This window comes from Lepisosteus platostomus, chromosome 5 (genome assembly GCF_059453375.1).
Source record: "Lepisosteus platostomus isolate fLepPlt1 chromosome 5, fLepPlt1.hap1, whole genome shotgun sequence".
Taxonomy (NCBI): domain Eukaryota; kingdom Metazoa; phylum Chordata; class Actinopteri; order Semionotiformes; family Lepisosteidae; genus Lepisosteus; species Lepisosteus platostomus.
This window is the reverse complement of record NC_142615.1, coordinates 34,227,609-34,244,616: the sequence shown is the minus strand read 5'-3', so window position 1 is coordinate 34,244,616 and position 17,008 is coordinate 34,227,609. Positions and strand designations below refer to the sequence as shown.

At 49.5% G+C, this 17,008-nt stretch overlaps 1 protein-coding gene across 1 annotated transcript; it reads left to right on the top strand.

Annotated features, from left to right (window-relative positions):
- Positions 1-9,618: 9,618 nt before the first annotated feature.
- On the top strand, positions 9,619-16,903 carry LOC148665759 (uncharacterized). The gene is made up of 4 exons (XM_088631637.1): positions 9,619-9,667; positions 12,394-12,768; positions 13,443-13,610; positions 14,044-16,903. Exons 1-4 carry the CDS (start codon positions 9,625-9,627, stop codon positions 14,064-14,066), a joined length of 609 nt encoding a protein of 202 aa, XP_088487763.1. The 5' UTR covers positions 9,619-9,624; the 3' UTR covers positions 14,067-16,903.
- The last annotated feature ends 105 nt before the right edge of the window (positions 16,904-17,008 follow it).

The window sequence follows — 17,008 nt, the reverse complement described above, 5'->3', positions numbered from 1 at the left end:
CCCGCTCGTTCACCTGAGTCAGCCGCTTCATGACGCCAGTCCGGTCTGAAACCCGCAGAAGCTCATTTTCTGAGCCGTCACGGCCGTAAGAGGACCCAGTTCGGGACAGGCTGTCTGGAGAGACCGGTTCCGTCTGGGTCTCGGCGGTACCAGTCAGTCGTCACTGGACTGGTAATGGGTTTTGCATGATTCTCTGGGCTCCTCATTGCGTTTTTAACGCCTGATCACTAGGTCTCGATCTAGAATGTTATTTTTTTTAATTAAATCTGGCGCGTCGAGGTTGGACAGCAAATTATCTGCATGTGAACATTTGTAGGAGCAGAGCTCAACTCCTCTCTGGCTGCTGGAGAACTGACGTCACAAGAGCAGCGCTCTGAGGGGGGTGTGGCTGCGGGGGGCTGACCGACTCTTCTATTGGTCCATTTCTTTTATTTAAATAGGGGTGGTTACCCGTCCTGCGTGGGTGAAATGACTGAGCCATCCAATAAGAACAGCGCGTATAATTAGCCACGCGAGTTCGTCCAATCAGAACGCCTCGTTCGCGAAACCGAGTCCCTCCTCCTGTGCCGCGGGTCAGTGGCCTCTCTCCGGTCAGGTTTCTCAGGGCGCCAGTTGCTGGTAGTAAGCGGCGCTGGGCCGCACGAAGAAAACTTCCGACAACAGAAGACACGAGGGTTGTGACCGCAGGAGAGATTTAGGATGAAAACGATAAAGAGGAGCGGGGCGGTGTGAGTCGCACCGAGCTCAAGCAAGACGGCGCTGGATATGGTCTGTCGTTGCTCAAGGCGAACACACACGATTTGAGTTAGTCTGTCGTCGATGGCTGACAGATCCATCAAGGATTCCTTTATGAATGTTAGAATTACACATCCCCCCCCGATATTCAGCCACATAACCGCCGCAGAATAAAAGAAGAGATATAAGAGATATTTAATACAAGTGACCGCTGACAGTTGGATGGGAGACCAAGAAAACACTAGGACTCATTGGGAAGAGCTCTTGACTTGTAGCCCGGGAGCTGTGGGTTCTAGTCCTTGGTGATAGAGGAGGTTTATTTTCCATTCTTACTTGACATTTACACATGAGTCAATAAAGGTTGGGTGCTTTGTTTGCTATCCTATAGAGTAGTGTGTAGGGAGGGATCTACACTCTTAGCTGATGCATCAGGGGTTCAAACGCTGGGAGTTATGTGAGCTTTGCTTTCAAGCTCAGGTGTACTACCACGTTGATCAATAAAGCGATAGGTGATCAGGGTGCATGGCCCTATAGAGTAATGCCTAAGGTTCTGGACCTATGGCTGGATTGTTCTGGGTTCGAATCATGGGTGGATTTTGGTTTATGTTTAATGTGTCCTGACATGAACACACTGATAAATAAAAAGAGGGGACTGGGATGCACGTGGCCCTATAGAGTTGTGGTTGAAACTCCATGCTGCTAGCTAAAAGGGTGGAGGTTTGAATACCACGTGTTTCTTTTCACTTCAATTCTCTCAGACATCAACACACTGATAAACAAAGAGATTGGGGGTAGTAGCTGTGCAGCCTTTTAAGATAGTGGTTATGGCCCCAAGCTCAGGGAAGGGTGGTTGTGGGTTGAAATCCTGTCTGTAACTCCTGCTTTAGTTCCATTTTAATTCTTACTTAAATGTCTTGTGGCTGTGTGACTCTATAGAAGAGAGGGCTTAGTCTCTAGGCTCATGACTTGTGGGTTTGAATCCTGTGGGGGCCTTAATGATTCTTTCCAATTCCATTCAAGCTTAGAGGAACACATTGAAAAGTGAAGCAAGTGGGTGAGTGGTTGTCTGGCCCTGTGGTGTGGTGGTGAAGAGTGTGAGGCTGCTTTTAAGGGTTGTGGGTTCAAGTCCTGCTTTGCACCCCTGGTTTCCTTTTCAGTTATATTCTCACAGAGAGGGACACATTGATAAGGAAAGAGATTGGGGATGAGACAGCGTGGCCCTATAGAGGGCCAGGGGGAGGGGCTCTGGGGTTTACCTTCTACTGAAGATTTTGATAGTTTTTGAAAATTTTCAGTAAAAGGTAAACCCCAGAGCCCCTCACCCTGGGCTCATCAGTTACTCTGCTCTGTCCCTGGTACCTGCTCACTCTCTCCTCCTTACAACCAGTCAGCCACAAGCCCAGACTCTTAACCTCTGGGCCTAAAAGCTCAACCCCTATCTGTTTACTTAGCAATGTGTTACTGTTGCTAAGAATTATACTGACAAACAACATGCAATCATTGCCAGGATTTGAGCCCACACCCACACAACCACAAGCCCAGAGTCCTAGCCCCTACTCTACAAAGACATACACTCACAGACCCATTCTCTTTACTTATCAACGTGTTACTCTTATTAAGAGTGTAATTGAAAAGAAACCCCTGGTCCTGAGGCAGGATTTGAACCCACACTCCCAGAGTTACAAGCCCACAGCTTTTACTAACTAAAGGGCCAAACCAGGTCATCTCCAATCTCTTTCCTTATCAATGTGCCCCTCTCTGGGAGACTGTAACCGAAAATGACACTTGAAGGTTTATTTGAACCCACAACCTGCCAAACATGAGCGCAAAGCCTTCACCCCTACTCTACAGAAATTGAAAGTCAGAAATTGAAAAGAAAGCTCCCTTTCTAACCAGGATTTGAGCCCACACCTTAACACCTATGAGCACAGAGCATTAAACTCCAAACCACAGCACCATGTTCCCCTGACCTCAGTGTCTATTTATGAAGGTTCTGATATTTAAGTAAGAATTAAAGTGAAGATCAGGGCTTAAATTGGATTTGAACCCACCACCCACTCCCAAATCTAGGGATGTAACCACTATGCTACAAGCCTGCCCACATACAAGAGATCAATCTCTTTATTTATCAATGTGTTGATGTCAGTAAGAATGAACTTGAAAACAGACAGGCTGCAGCATGCAAGACCAGAACCCCATATCTTAATCTCTCCTCTACAGACCCACCCTGACATAGACCCCCCTTTTGTTTATGTATGAACATGTCTTAACCCCCAACCCTATAGGCCCATATCACCACAGCACTAAACTCTTTACTTATCAATGTGTTACTATTAGTAAGAATTTGCTTGAAATGAAATCACAGGTCTCAGGTAGGATTTGAGGCTGCAACCACACATCTAGGAGATGCACAGTCTAAACCTATACTCTATAAAGGCACACACACAGAAAGACTAATCTCTTTATTTATCAACCTTTTAATATCAGCAGGACTTCACAACAAACCTGTAGACTCAGGCAGGACTTGAACCCCCCACCAGCTGGGTGCAAGGCTCAAACCTACACCACCCATGCCACAAACCCCATCTCTTCACTTACCAATCCGTTTCTGTCAGTAAGAATAAACCAGAATCTTCCGATGACGTGTCTATCGGCTTAACTCCTACTCTACAGGATCACACATGCACACACACACCTACCATCCCCATCTATCTATCGACGTGGAGATTTCAGTCAGCATTCAATTGAGGAAAAAAATAGATACTGCTATCACTCAGAATCGGAGTCCACAGAGTGAGCACACCTCCGGCTGATGAAGATGAGAGAGAGAGAGAGAGATCAGGCAGGAGCAGCTCAGTATTTAGAGATATGGAGGAGATAGGTGATTAAACCACTCATGTGGCTGCACACTAACTCAGCCCCTCGGTAGTCCAGCTAAGCAAAAAGCAGAGGATGGGACAGCAGAGGACATTGGTGCCCTGCGAAGCTTCTGTCAGAGTCAGGGAGACAGACACACACACAGGTGGGGCTGGACAACACAGGATGTTAAAGCTGCCCGTTCCCCACCCCTGCCACACTTTGTGTAAAGAAGCGCCTTCTCTGTCCTGTCCTGACTGGAGGATCTTATCCAGCTGTGTCTTGACGGGCACCAGGCGATCCTCTTTAACACCCCGGCTGGGCAGCTTGTTCCCCACCCCCACCACCCTTTGTGTAAAGTAGCGCCACTCGTTCTCCTTTCCAAAACGCACACCCTCTGAGCGTCCACTCCTGCCCCCTGATCCCCGTTTCACTGCTGTTTCTGGAGAACGACTAGCAAATCTCCATCATGGGGCAGTGTACACACACACACAAACCCGTTTCATGTACATGACCAGATCTTAATATTCGTCTAATTTCCCCCCCACGTATTCCTCTGCTGCAGGCGGCGAGGACTGCAACAACCTCGGTCTTTCTATGACGGCAACTTCCTGTTCACAGATGCCCTGGTACAGTGCAGAAATGTGCGTTCATACACAAGGGTACCTGCTGCAAAAAACAAAACCACGCAATGTTCCACTTGCACGCCATAGTCCACACCTTGGTGAGAATGCCACATACGATTTTACTCAAAAAGACATAGCTGCTCTGGGACCACATAGGATACATTTCTGTGCTGATAAGAAGGGATAAGTTACTTTATCTCTTTATTCTCAAACAGAGGAGAATGGGGGGAATGTGATACAAATTTTCTAAATCCTTAAAGGTCACTGGCCACATCAGTCCAGCTGGCTTCTTCAGATTGAATACTGAATCATGGACAAGAGGGCACAAAGGAAGTGCATTTCAGACAGAGAGCAGGTGGTGCTACTTTGCACAAAGGGAGGTGGAGGTGGGGAACAAGCTGCCCAGCCCCGTGGTTGAAGCCGATACCCTGGCTTCTCTCCAGACACAGATGGGACAGGAGGCACATCTTTACACAGAGGGTGGTAGGGGTGTGGAACAAGCTGCCCAGCCCCGTGGTTGAAGCCCATACCCGGGCTTCTCTCCAGACACAGCTGGATGAGCCCCTGGAACCAATCAACCACTCACGACCCAACAAGACAGACAGGAGTGATTTTTTGTTTGAGGTTCAGTCCTATTGTATTTCCGCGTGATAAGCGTGAAAGCAGGGGCGGTTTTGTTTTGGTACACGTCCAAACTACCCGTTTTCAGCCACAGATGAACACAGATAAACACGTGCTCCTTTTTTCATATGACATCTTGCCACCGGCTCAAAAGTAACAAGAGGTAACGATTCTCTGGGGGGGAACTGATTTTTTTTCCGACGTCAAAAAGTAAGAAACAGGAAGGAGTCCACAACAAGCGAGAACAATTACTGCAGACCCCCCGGAACGGCGCTTTAAAAACCACAGAGTAGCATCCTGACTGCTTAGACCATGACAAAGCTCTTCTGCAGAGCGAAAGTCACCTACAGGCGGGTATTTTTTGTTGTTGTTTTAAACAGAACTAAAGCCCGTCTTTCCTGCAGCCGAGCCTGTCGCGACATGGGGTGTTTCATTTCACATGGAAGGAGCGCGTAGAATCAATAGAAAATGCAGGAATCTTAGTAGTAGCACATAAGTGTGTTAAAAATAATCCCCCCCTTTCCACCTAGCCCCAGAGCCCAGCGCAATAAATGGCTCGTGTTCAGATCCTTCTCTTTGGTTTTGCATTAAAAAAAGAAAGAAAACAGGTTCGCCGCCAGCGGCCCTCACTCTTACTCTGACATGCTCTCGACTTCCAGTCAGCTCGCTAGTAAAGAAGAGGCATTTCCGGTGTGTGTGTGTGCAGCGGCGGGCATGAGGGGGGATATCGTGCTGACCTGCAGCTCTGCGGGTTTGTGCAAGGGCGGATTATATTGTAGAGGGTCCGGTGTGCCGAGTTCTGTTGGGGGGTAGTTCAGGTCATCTCAGGAAAAACAAATATCTACTGCCGAAGCTGGGATTCTCCCTCATGCCTTTTAGGTTTGTCGTCCGCATTTTGCTGAAAAGACACAAACAGAAATAAAATGACTTATTTTTTTGGGTGTGGGGAGATTAAGACCTCCCTTTCACTTCGAGTTAACGTCTCTTTAAGTCTATAAACAGAAGCGGGACCAAGCCAAACCACAAGCAGTGTGCCATGCAGCACGTCTTTACACAAAGGCTGGTGGGGATGGGGAACAGGCTGCTCAGCCATGTTGTTAAAGCCAATACCCTGGCTTCTCTCCAGACACAGCTGGATGAGCTCCTCCAGTCAGGACAGGAGTTGCTTCTGTACACAAAGGGTGGTGGGGGTGTGGAACAAGCTGCTCAGCCATGTTGTTAAAGCCAGTACCCTGGTTTCTCTCAGGGCACAGCTGGGCGAGATCCTCCAGTCAGGACAGGAGGCACTTCTGTACAAAAAGGGGGGTGGGAGGGGGGAACAAGCCGCCCAGCCATGTTGTTAAAGCCGATACCCTGGCTTCTCTCCAGACACAGCTGGGCGAGATCCTGACCTTAACAGGGCAGACACAAAATAAAAAAAACGTTGCCTACCCCCTCTGAGGAAGACGTAGAAGACGCAGACCGAGGAGAGGAGGGCAGACAGGATCAGCAGGCAGGGGAGCTGCAGGCCCGCCCTTCGCTCTGCACCGCTGCCTCTGAGCAAGAAAAACAGTAATATATGACCCAGCTTCATCTTCATTAGCCGTTGCAATTCATCTTTTAAATAGCATCATTTTATTAACCCTTTACAATTTCTCGCATTAGGAAATTATCTCTTAACATACCCCAGCTAGCTCTCCATGAGACACAGACACACGGACAGGGAGAGACGCTTGGGGTCAGAGCACAGGGTCAGCCATTGTATAGTGCCCCTGGAGCAGTTGGGGTTAAGGGTCTTGCTCAGGGCCCAACAGAGTAGGATTCCTCCACCGGCCATGGGATTTGAACCAGCAACCTTCCAGTCACAGGCGCAGATCCTTAGCCACAGAGACACCGCTCCGCCCAAATGAAATGTCTGTCCTCTCTTTTTTTTAAACGAGCACAAATCCGCATTGGACATCGAAAACCTTCGGTCACTCAAGGTAAAAAGATCAATGACACCAGCGTCTGCGGTACTAATAGGAAATAAAAAAAACATCGACTGTCGAGCGCAGGAATAGACGGTGGGCCTGTCTTCCCAATCAGAGACATCGACACCAGGGGGCCGCAGTGGAAACTACAGAGAAGAGTGTTGAAAACCGCAAACTCGAGGCTCTCCTTTACACAAAGGGTGGTGGGGGTGTGGAACAAGCTGCTCACACATTTTGTTAAAGCCAATACCCTGGCTCCTCTCCCGATGTGAAACCGCCCCTTGTCTCTGTCGGCGCAGTAGTACAGGCCCTGGTCTGCCGGGGTGACCCGCTCGATGGTCAGGCTGGCAGCGCGGTCAGCCGAGGCGCTCTGCGCTAGCGCGTACCGCGGGTCCCGCCTCTCGACGTAGTGTAAGCCCTGGCGGTCGGGCCTCCTGCTGGCTGACACGGCCAGGGCCAGCGCGTCGCGCCGCTGGACGAACCACAGCGTCTCGTAGCGTGGCTCCAGGTCGCAGGGCAGGGCGGCGGCGGCGGCGGCCCCGCCCGTACAGGGGACCCGTGTGGGCGCCGCGGGCCCCCCGTCTCCGCCGCCTCTGGCCTCTCGGAACGCGTCGCCTACAGCCGGGAGATGGGAGGGAGGTCTGAGGTCACGATTTTGGCGAAATAACTTCCTCCACAAGAGTCAAGGGTCCCAGCACTGCTCCCTCTATTCATGCTTTTTAGGTAGGATTCCTTTATTTAAAAAAAAATGACCCTCTTAGAAATGTAAAGGATCAAAAGGCAGGGCCTACGATGTAAGATAGGTGAAAAAAACTGATTTTCAGCTTTTATCGTTGCGAACTGTCTCCTTTTTTTTGTATTTCTGGTGTTTAAATAAAACCTTTTTTTTAAAGAGTCACTAAAGGAGTTTTTTTTTTTTTAAAAATTATTAAACTTTTACTGAATATTACCTCACATGAACCTATGAAGCATTCAATTAAATCCGGTGTTAACACCGGTGTCCTGGCCAAATCCCCCCCCCGGTCTTTATCCATCATGGCCTCCTAATAACCCCCGTCTCTGAACTGGCTTCATCACTCTGCTCTCCTGAGAGCTGGTGTGTGGTGAGCGGACTGGAGCATCATCCAGGTGGGGCTGCACACTGGTGGGGGTGGAGGGGATCCCCATGACCTGTGAAGAGCTCTGAGTGGAGTGTTCAGAAAATCGCTACAGATGTGTAAAGATTATTGATTATTGACTATTCTTGTTGTTATTTCAATACAAAACAAAACAGAAAAAGTATGTCAAAAAGTATAAGCGCACACACAAAACAACAACACACAACACAATACGCCACCAGAGGTTGTTATTATTATAACAAATCCGAAAACCATAAGTTACAATGCTCTTTTTCGTTTGCCTAATGTTTATTTTTTAATGGGGTTGAAATAATATTGCATTTCCACCCACATGAAAGGACGGAGTAGCGGTGCACTATTTCGTTGTGTGAACGCGACATGTATCCACACGGGAGAAACAAATATAACATATAAATATAAACTATATAAACAAATCCTCTTTCTTTCCCACATTACGAAGTCTGCTCGCGAGTTATAACGTGATATCAAGCTCCTTAAATCGAACACATTCACCTGCTTGAAGGTAAAGGTTTGCAAAACAGCGTTTGTAAATGTTTCTGTTTTCGGTTCCACGGCCGAAAAGCTGTGTCTCTCTACTCTTTTCAATAATAATTGCTTACACTTATATAGCTCTTTCTGGACACTCTACTCAAAGCGCAGGTAATGGGGTCTCTCCTCCACCACCACCAATGTGCAGCCCCACCTGGATGATGCGACGGCAGCCATAGTGCGCTAGAACGCTCCCCACACAGCAGCGATCAGTGGGGAGGAGAGAAGAGTAATGAAGCCAATTCATAGATTAAGCGCACGAACGGTTAACAAGGCAGCTCGGCGACCAACGCACGTCGTTTCCTCTGTCTGGACCGCAGAGGAAACCGCAGTCTTTTTTGTAAAGAGGCGCGACTGAGCGTAAGTCAGGTTACAAAAGAATATCGACGCCTCGGAACACAGTCATTGAACGGCCTGGAGATACGCTTCGTGAAGCTGAAAGCGCTCTGGCGCAGTGAACCCCTCAATACCGTGAGTACTCCCGAATCAAACCGTGACCTACCTCATACGTGCTGGAGGTTCACCATATATGCGAGTCCCATCGGCAAAGAAACGACCCCGGGGACTGGTAAATCGGCCATGTTTAACGATAACGACTGCGAAAGAGCGGTACTGGTGGTGGTGGAGGGGAGTCCCTGTCATTACCTGTAAAGCGCTTTGAGTGGAGTGTCCAGAAAAGCGCTATATAAGTGTAAGCAATTATTATTATTATTATTATTATTATTATTACTTAAGCAATAACCTGGATGACCAACTGTTCATTCCCTACCAGTGCTTTTAAAAGGGCAGATGGTCGACAAGGTCCAACGCCCGACTGTGGAAGATGAGTTCAGATCTTCCCCTTTCAGAATCTGTCAGAAAGGCGTCTCGAGTTTCTTTTATTTTTTAACTTTTTATTGTAACTGCAGCCTTGAAAGTCCGTCCCGGCTGCGCCCAGCGCTTCATAGGAATGATTTCTTCGCGGGTGTGTATGAATTTGGGTTGACGGATCTCGGGTCGTTTTCTTTGCCATTTACTGTTTTTCATCAAAATAAAACAAAACTGCACCCAGCACGGTGATTCTGGGCTTTGAACCGCTGGGTCTAACTCGCTCACTGCGTGTGTTTAGGCCGCTCCGCGCTGGACACACACATCCCGCCGCAAGCCGTGTTCGTGGGACCCCCAGCAGGGATGGAGGTGCTGAAGACGGGGGTCGCCGTGCTGTGGCTGCTCTGTGAGTTTGACGCCGTCTCCCGTGTCCCCCCTGGCGAGCTCGGACACCCAGTTCCACCGGGGGTCAGAGTTCGAGCTGGCCCGCCTAGCCGCGAGGGAAAAGAAAAGACTAAAATAATCATAATAATAATCGATACCGCTGCGCTGATCAGTCCGCTCCCAGTCGCTCGGGTGGGGAAAGCGAATAAGCCCAACAAAGAGAGAACGAACACGTTTCTGCACTTTGTTTTTTCACACCTTTTTTTTAACAATCGAGAGACTTTCTGTCCGTAAGAATTCCATTGCACCAGTACAGGTACCAGGTTACCTGTGGCCAGAAAGTGCCAGTTCCAGTTCACGAGGCGTGACGAGGAGCTGGGACTCGCTGCACTCCGGAACTCTGGTTGACGACGCGACGGACGGCGCTTGGCCCCGTGGCGAGGCAGGGGGTGGAAATGTGAGGGCACGCAGGGGCGCGGAGCTGCGTGTTGTAACACGCGGTAAGAGCAGCAGGAGAGCGGGTCAGGAAGGGGGTGGGCGCGTCATTTCCAAGAAGCAGATCGGCTTTTCCGTCACCGCTGCCGGAGCCCCTGGCCGCCGAGCGCACCGAGCGCCGCTTGTCGATAGATCACGGCAGGGACTTTTCGTGTTTGAACGTCGGGCTTCAAGTGTTGACACTTTTCAGAAGAGATTTTCCGGAGTGGTCGGCTCGCACCGGCGCGGGAAGATAATGCGCTTACGCGTCGACACGCTTTCATTGGCGGCCCGCCTGGGAGAGCGGGGTCGAGTCGCAGACGGAGACGGTGTGGCGTGTCACCAGGGGGTGTTACGGCCGCCACCCGTTTTCACTTCTCCGAGTGGTCGAGTACTGGGCGGCGATCCTTCTGTGTGGAGTCTGTAGTTGAGTCGAACCTGAAGTAGGCTCCACGGTCGAAACGTTGTGTTTTCTTTCTTCTCTTTTCAGCAGGGAATATAAACCTGTTACGTGATAATAGATAGATACTTTATTGATCCCGTGAGCGAAATTGCACTGCGACAGCAGCACTGTCAACACAGCGACAGTGCAACGAAATGATACAACAATACAACAACACAATCCAATCAGTCTTGTCAGTGAGAAGTGCACTAAGAAGAGTCGCTCACAAGTCCAGAATATACAAAGAACAAACCAGAACAGTACACAAAAAAGTTGTATTGCACGTTATAAATATATTGCACAAGTCCCTGGCATCTGTTGCACAAAAAAACAGTTGTAAACGGGGAAAAAAAAGAAAAGAAAAGAAAAAACAGATGTAAGAATAGAGTTTACTGTTTAATCCAAAAACTAAACCAGGCGGTGCCATAGGCATCATCGTGTATTTTTACCAGTGTGCGAATGTGTTCGCACCAGCGACCTGTTCAACCCTCCGGCCCCGTTAACGAGCTCGACCTCGGGATCCAGCGCCGACCCCTGTCGTCCTTTTCCTCGTTCACGGATTGCATCTCCTCAAACCTGGCCAGCTTTCTGGATGAATGCGTGAGCAAGGTGACGTCTGTGCGCTCTGTTCGGCTGGACAAGAGCACCGGCGCTGTGTGTGTATACTGTATATACATACAAAGTTCAAGCAAGGAGCTGCGTCCGAGGAAGAAGTAGAGGTTGATTCCTGTGCTGAAAAGAGAAGAGACACACAGCTTTTCGGTCGTGGAGCCGAAAACAGAAACATTTACAACGCTGTTTTGCAAACCTTTACCTTCAAGCAGGTAAATGTGTTTGATTTAAGGAGTTTGATATCACGTTATACCTCGCAATACTTCGTAATGTGGGAAAGAAAGAGGATTTGTTTATATAGTTTATATTTATATGTTATATTTGTTTCTCCCGTGTGGATACATGTCGCGTTCACACAACGAAATAGTGCACCGCTACTCCGTCCTTTCATGTGGATGAGGTGGAAATGCAATATTATTTAAACCCCATTAAAAAACAAACATTAGGCAAACGAAAAACAACATTGTAACTTATGGTTTTCGGATTTGTAATAATAATAACAACCTCTGGTGGCGTATTGTGTTGTTGTTTTGTGTGTGCGCTTCTACTTTTTGACATACTTTTTCTGTTTTGTTTTGTATTGAAATGACAACAAGAATAGTCAATAATCCTTACACGTCTGTAGCGCTTTTCTGAACACTCCACTCAGAGCTCTTCACAGGTCATGGGGATCCCCTCCACCCCCACCAGTGTACAGCCCCACCTGGATGATGCTCCAGTCCTCTCCCCACACAGCAGCTCTCAAGAGAGCAAAGTGATGAAGCCAGTTCAGAGACGGGGGTTATTAGGAGGCCATGATGGATAAAGACCGGGGGGGGATTTGGCCAGGACACCGGTGTTAACACCGGATTTAATTGAATGCTTCATAGGTTCATGTGAGGTGATATCCAGTAAAAGTTTTAATTTTTAAAAAAAAAAAAACTCCTTTTGCGACTCTTTAAAAAAAAGTTTTTTTTTATTTTAACACCAGAAATACAAAAAAAAAGGAGACAGTTCGCAACGATAAAAGCTGAAAATCAGTTTTTTTCACCTATCTTACATCGTAGGCCCTGCCTTTTGATCCTTTACATTTCTAAGAGGGTCATTTTTTTTTTTAAATAAAGGAATCCTACCTAAAAAGCATGAATAGAGGGAGCAGTGCTGGGACCCTTGACTCTTGTGGAGGAAGTTATTTCGCCAAAATCGTGACCTCAGACCTCCCTCCCATCTCCCGGCTGTAGGCGACGCGTTCCGAGAGGCCAGAGGCGGCGGAGACGGGGGGCCCGCGGTGCCCACACGGGTCCCCTGTACGGGCGGGGCCGCCGCCGCCGCCCTGCCCTGCGACCTGGAGCCGCGCTACGAGACGCTGTGGTTCTTCCAGCGGCGCGACACGCTGGCCCTGGCCGTGTCGGCCAGCAGGAGGCCCGACCGCCAGGGCTTCCACTACGTCGAGAGGCGGGACCCGCGGTACGCGCTGGCGCCGAGCGCCTCGGCCGACCGCGCCGCCAGCCTGACCATCGAGCGGGTCACCCCGGCAGACCAGGGCCTCTACTACTGCGCCGACAGAGACAAGGGGCGGTTTCGCATCGGGAGAGGAGCCAGGCTCGTCTGCGTGGGTGAGAAAAGCTCTTATTTATCGAAAGGGGGGACAGCGTTGCGTGGTGGAGAGGGTGCTGAGAGCCTGCTGAGGTTTGCTCCATGCTCCTACAATCCTCTGTGTAAAGAAGCGCCTCCTGTCCTAACTAGAAGGAGCTCACCCAGCTGTGTCTGGAGAGAAGCCAGAGTATCGGCTTCAACCGCATGGACTGGGCAACTTGTTCCACACCCCCACCCCCCTCTGTTTAAAGAAGAGCCTCCTGTGCTGACTGGAGGAGCTCATCCAGCTGTGCCTGGAGAGAAGCCGGGGTTTCGGTTTCAACCACATGGACTGGGAAGCTTGTTCCCCACCCCCACCACCCTTCGTGTAAAGGAGAGCCTCGGGTTAGCGGTTTTCAACACTCTTCTCTGTAGTTTCCACTGCAGCCCTCTGGTGTCGATGTCTCTGATTGGGAAGACAGGCCCACCGTCTATGCCTGCGCCCGACAGTCGATGTTTTTTTTTATTTCCTATTAGTACCGCAGACGCTGGCGTCATTGATCTTTTTAGCTTGAGCGACCGAAGGTTTTCGATTTCCAACGCGGATTTGTGCGCGTTTTTTTTTAAAAAGAGGACAGACATTTCATTTAAAAGACGAGTTGAGACGGCTAATGAAGACGAAGCCAGGTCATATTTTACTGTTTTCCTTGCTCAGAGGCAGCGGCGCCGAGCGAAGGGCGAGGAGAAGCCGGCAACGCGACCCGACCCGGCGCCCCGCTTCCCCCGGGCCTGCAGCTTCCCTGCCTGCTGATCCTGCTGACGGCTCCTCCTCTGTCTGCCCTCCTCTCCTCAGTCTGCGTCTTCTGCGTCTTCCTCAGAGGGGGTGGGCAACGTTTTTTTCGTTTTGTGTCTGCCCCATTCAGGTGACGCCCTGCGGATTATCAGCCAATGGGGGGCTTCAGTAGGTCAGGATCTTGCCCAGCTGTGCCCTAAAAACAACATGGCTGAGCAGCTTGTTCCACACCCCCACCACTCTTTATGTACAGACAGGTCTTCTGTCCTGACTGGAAGAGCTCATCCAGCTGTGTCTGGAGAGAAGCCAAGGTGTCGGCTTCAAACACATGGCTGGGCAGCCTGTTCCCCACCCCCACCACCCTTTGTGTAAAGACGTGCTGCATGGCACACTGCTTGTGGTTTGGCTTGGTCCCGCTTCTGTGTATAGACTTAAAGAGACGTTAACTCGAAGTGAAAGGGAGGTCTTAATCTCCCCACACCGAAAAAAATAAGTCATTTTATTTCTGTTTGTGTCTTTTCAGCAAAATGCGGACGACAAACCTAAAAGGCATGAGGGAGAATCCCAGCTTCGGCAGTCGATATTTGTTTTTCCTGAGACGACCCGAACTACCCCCCAACGCCCCCGATCCCCGGACAGAACTCGGCACACCGGACCCTCTACGATATAATCCGCCCTGGCACAAACCCGCAGAGCTGCGGGTCAGCATGATATCCCCCCATGCCTGCTGGCTGACTGACACACACACCCCCACCGGAAATGCCTCTTCTTTACCAGCGAGCTGACTGGAAGTCGAGAGCATGTAAGAGAAAGGGCTGGCGGCTAACCTGTTTTCTTTCTTTTTTTAATGCAAAACCAAAAAGAAGGATCTGAACACGAGCCGTTTATTGCGCTGGCCTCTGCGGCTGGGTGGAAAAGGGTGGGGCGGGGGGGTTATTATTTTTAATACAATTACGTGCTACTACTAAGATTCCTGTATTTTCTATTGATTCTACGCGCTCCTTCCGTGTGAAATGAAACACCCCATGTCGCGACAGGCTCGGCTGCAGGAGAGACGGGCTTTAGTTCTGTTTAAAACAAAACAAAAAAAAAATACCCGCCTGTAGGTGACTTTCGCTCTGCGGAAGAGCTTTGTCGTGGTCTAAGCAGTCAGGAAGTCAGGATGCTACTCTGCGGTTTTTAAGACGCTGTTCCAGGGAGTCTGCAGTTATTGTTCTCGCTTGTTGTGGGCTCCTTCCTTTTTCTTACTTTTTGACGTAGGGAAAAAAAACAATTCCCGGTGGCAAGATGTCATATGAAAAAAAGGAGCACGTGTTTATCTGTGTTCATCTGTGGCTGAAAACGGGTAGTTCGGACGTGTACAAAACAAAACCGCCCCTGCTTTAACGCTTATCACGCGAAAATGCAATAGGACTGAACCTCCAATTAAAACGTGAAAAATAAACATGACCGATGACTGTAAAAACAAAGGGTTTTCTTGTGCGCAGAAAACAAACAACAAATCACTCCTGTCTGTCTTGTTGGGTCGTGAGTGGTTAATTGGGTCCAGGGGCTCTCCCAGCTGTGTCTTGAGAGAGGCTTCAACCACAGGGCTGGGCAGCTTGTTCCACACCCCCACCACCCTCTGTGTAAAGAAGCACCTCCTGTTCTGACTGGAGGAGCTCATCTTAAGCCAGGGTATGGGCTTCAGCCACAGGGCTGGGCAGCTTGTTCCACACCCCCACCACCCTCTGTGTAAAGATGTGCCCCCTGTCCTGACTGGAGGGTCTCATCCAACTGTGTCTGAAGAGAAGCCAGGGTATCGGCTTCAACCACAGGGCTGGGCAGCTTGTTCCACACCCCCACCACCCTCTGTGTAAAGATGTGCCTCCTGTCCTGACTGGAGGGTCTCATCCATCTGTGTCTGGAGTGAAGCCAGGGTATCGGCTTCAACCACAGGGCTGGGCAGCTTGTTCCCCACCTCCACCTCCCTTTGTGCAAAGTAGCACCACCTGCTCTCTGTCTGAAATGCACTTCCTTTGTGCCCTCTTGTCCATGATTCAGTATTCAATCTGAAGAATACAGCTGGACTGACGTGGCCAGTGACCTTTAAGGATTTAGAAAATTGTATCACATTCCCCCCATTCTCCTCTGTTTGAGAATAAAGAGATCCAGTAACTTATCCCTTCTTATCAGCACAGAAATGTATCCTATGTGGTCCCAGAGCAGCTATGTCTTTTTGAGTAAAATCGTATGTGGCATTCTCACCAAGGTGTGGACTATGGCGGCGTGCAAGTGGAACATTGCGTGGTTTTGTTTTTTGCAGCAGGTACCCTTGTGTATAAACGCACATTTCTGCACTGTACCGGGGCATCTCTGAACAGGATGTTGCCGTCATAGAAAGACCGAGGTTGTTGCAGTCCTCGCCGCCTGACGCAGAGGAATACGTGGGGGGGAAATTAGACGAATATTAAGATCTGGTCATGTACATGAAACGGGTTTGTGTGTGTTCACTGCCCCATGATGGAGATTCGCTAGTTGTTCTCCAGAAACAGCAGTGAAACGGGGATCAGGGGGCAGGAGTGGACACTCAGAGGGTGTGCGTTTTGGAAAGGAGAACGAGTGGCGCTACTTTACACAAAGGGTGGTGGGGGTGGGGAACAAGCTGCCAGCCGGGGTGTTAAAGAGGATCGCCTGGTGCCCGTCAAGACACAGCTGGATAAGATCCTCCAGTCAGGACAGGACAGGGAAGGCACTTCTTTACACAAAGTGTGGCGGGGATGGGGAACGGGCAGCTTTAACATCCTGTGTTGTCCAGCCCCACCTGTGTGTGTGTCTGTCTCCCTGACTCTGACAGAAGCTTCGCAGGGCACCAATGTCCTCTGCTGTCCCATCCTCTGCTTTTTGCTTCGCTGGACTACTGAGGGGCTGAGTTAGTGTGCAGCCACATGAGTGGTTTAATCACCTCTCTCCTCCATATCTCTAAATACTGAGCTGCTCCTGCCTGATCTCTCTCTCTCTCTTTCTCTCTCTCTCTCCTCTCTCATTTTCATCAGCCGGAGGTGTGCTCACTCTGTGAACTCCAATTCTGAGTGATAGCAGTATCTATTTTTTTCCTCAATTGAATGCTGACTGAAATCTCCACGTCGATAGATAGATGGGGATGGTAGGTGTGTGTGTGCATGTGTGATCCTGTGGAGTAGGAGTTAAGCCGATAGACACATCATCAGAAGATTCTGGTTTATTCTTACTGACAGAAACGGATTGGCAAGTGAAGAGATGGGGTTTGTGGCATGGGTGGTGTAGGTTTGAGCCTTGCACCCAGCTGGTGGGGGGTTCAAGTCCTGCCTGTGTCTGCAGGTTTGTTGTCAAGTCCTGCTGATATTAAAAGGTTGATAAATAAAGAGATTAGTCTTTCTGTGTGTGTGCCTTTATAGAGTATAGGTTTAGACTGTGCATCTCCTAGATGTGTGGTTGCAGCCTCGAATCCTACCTGAGACCTGTGATTT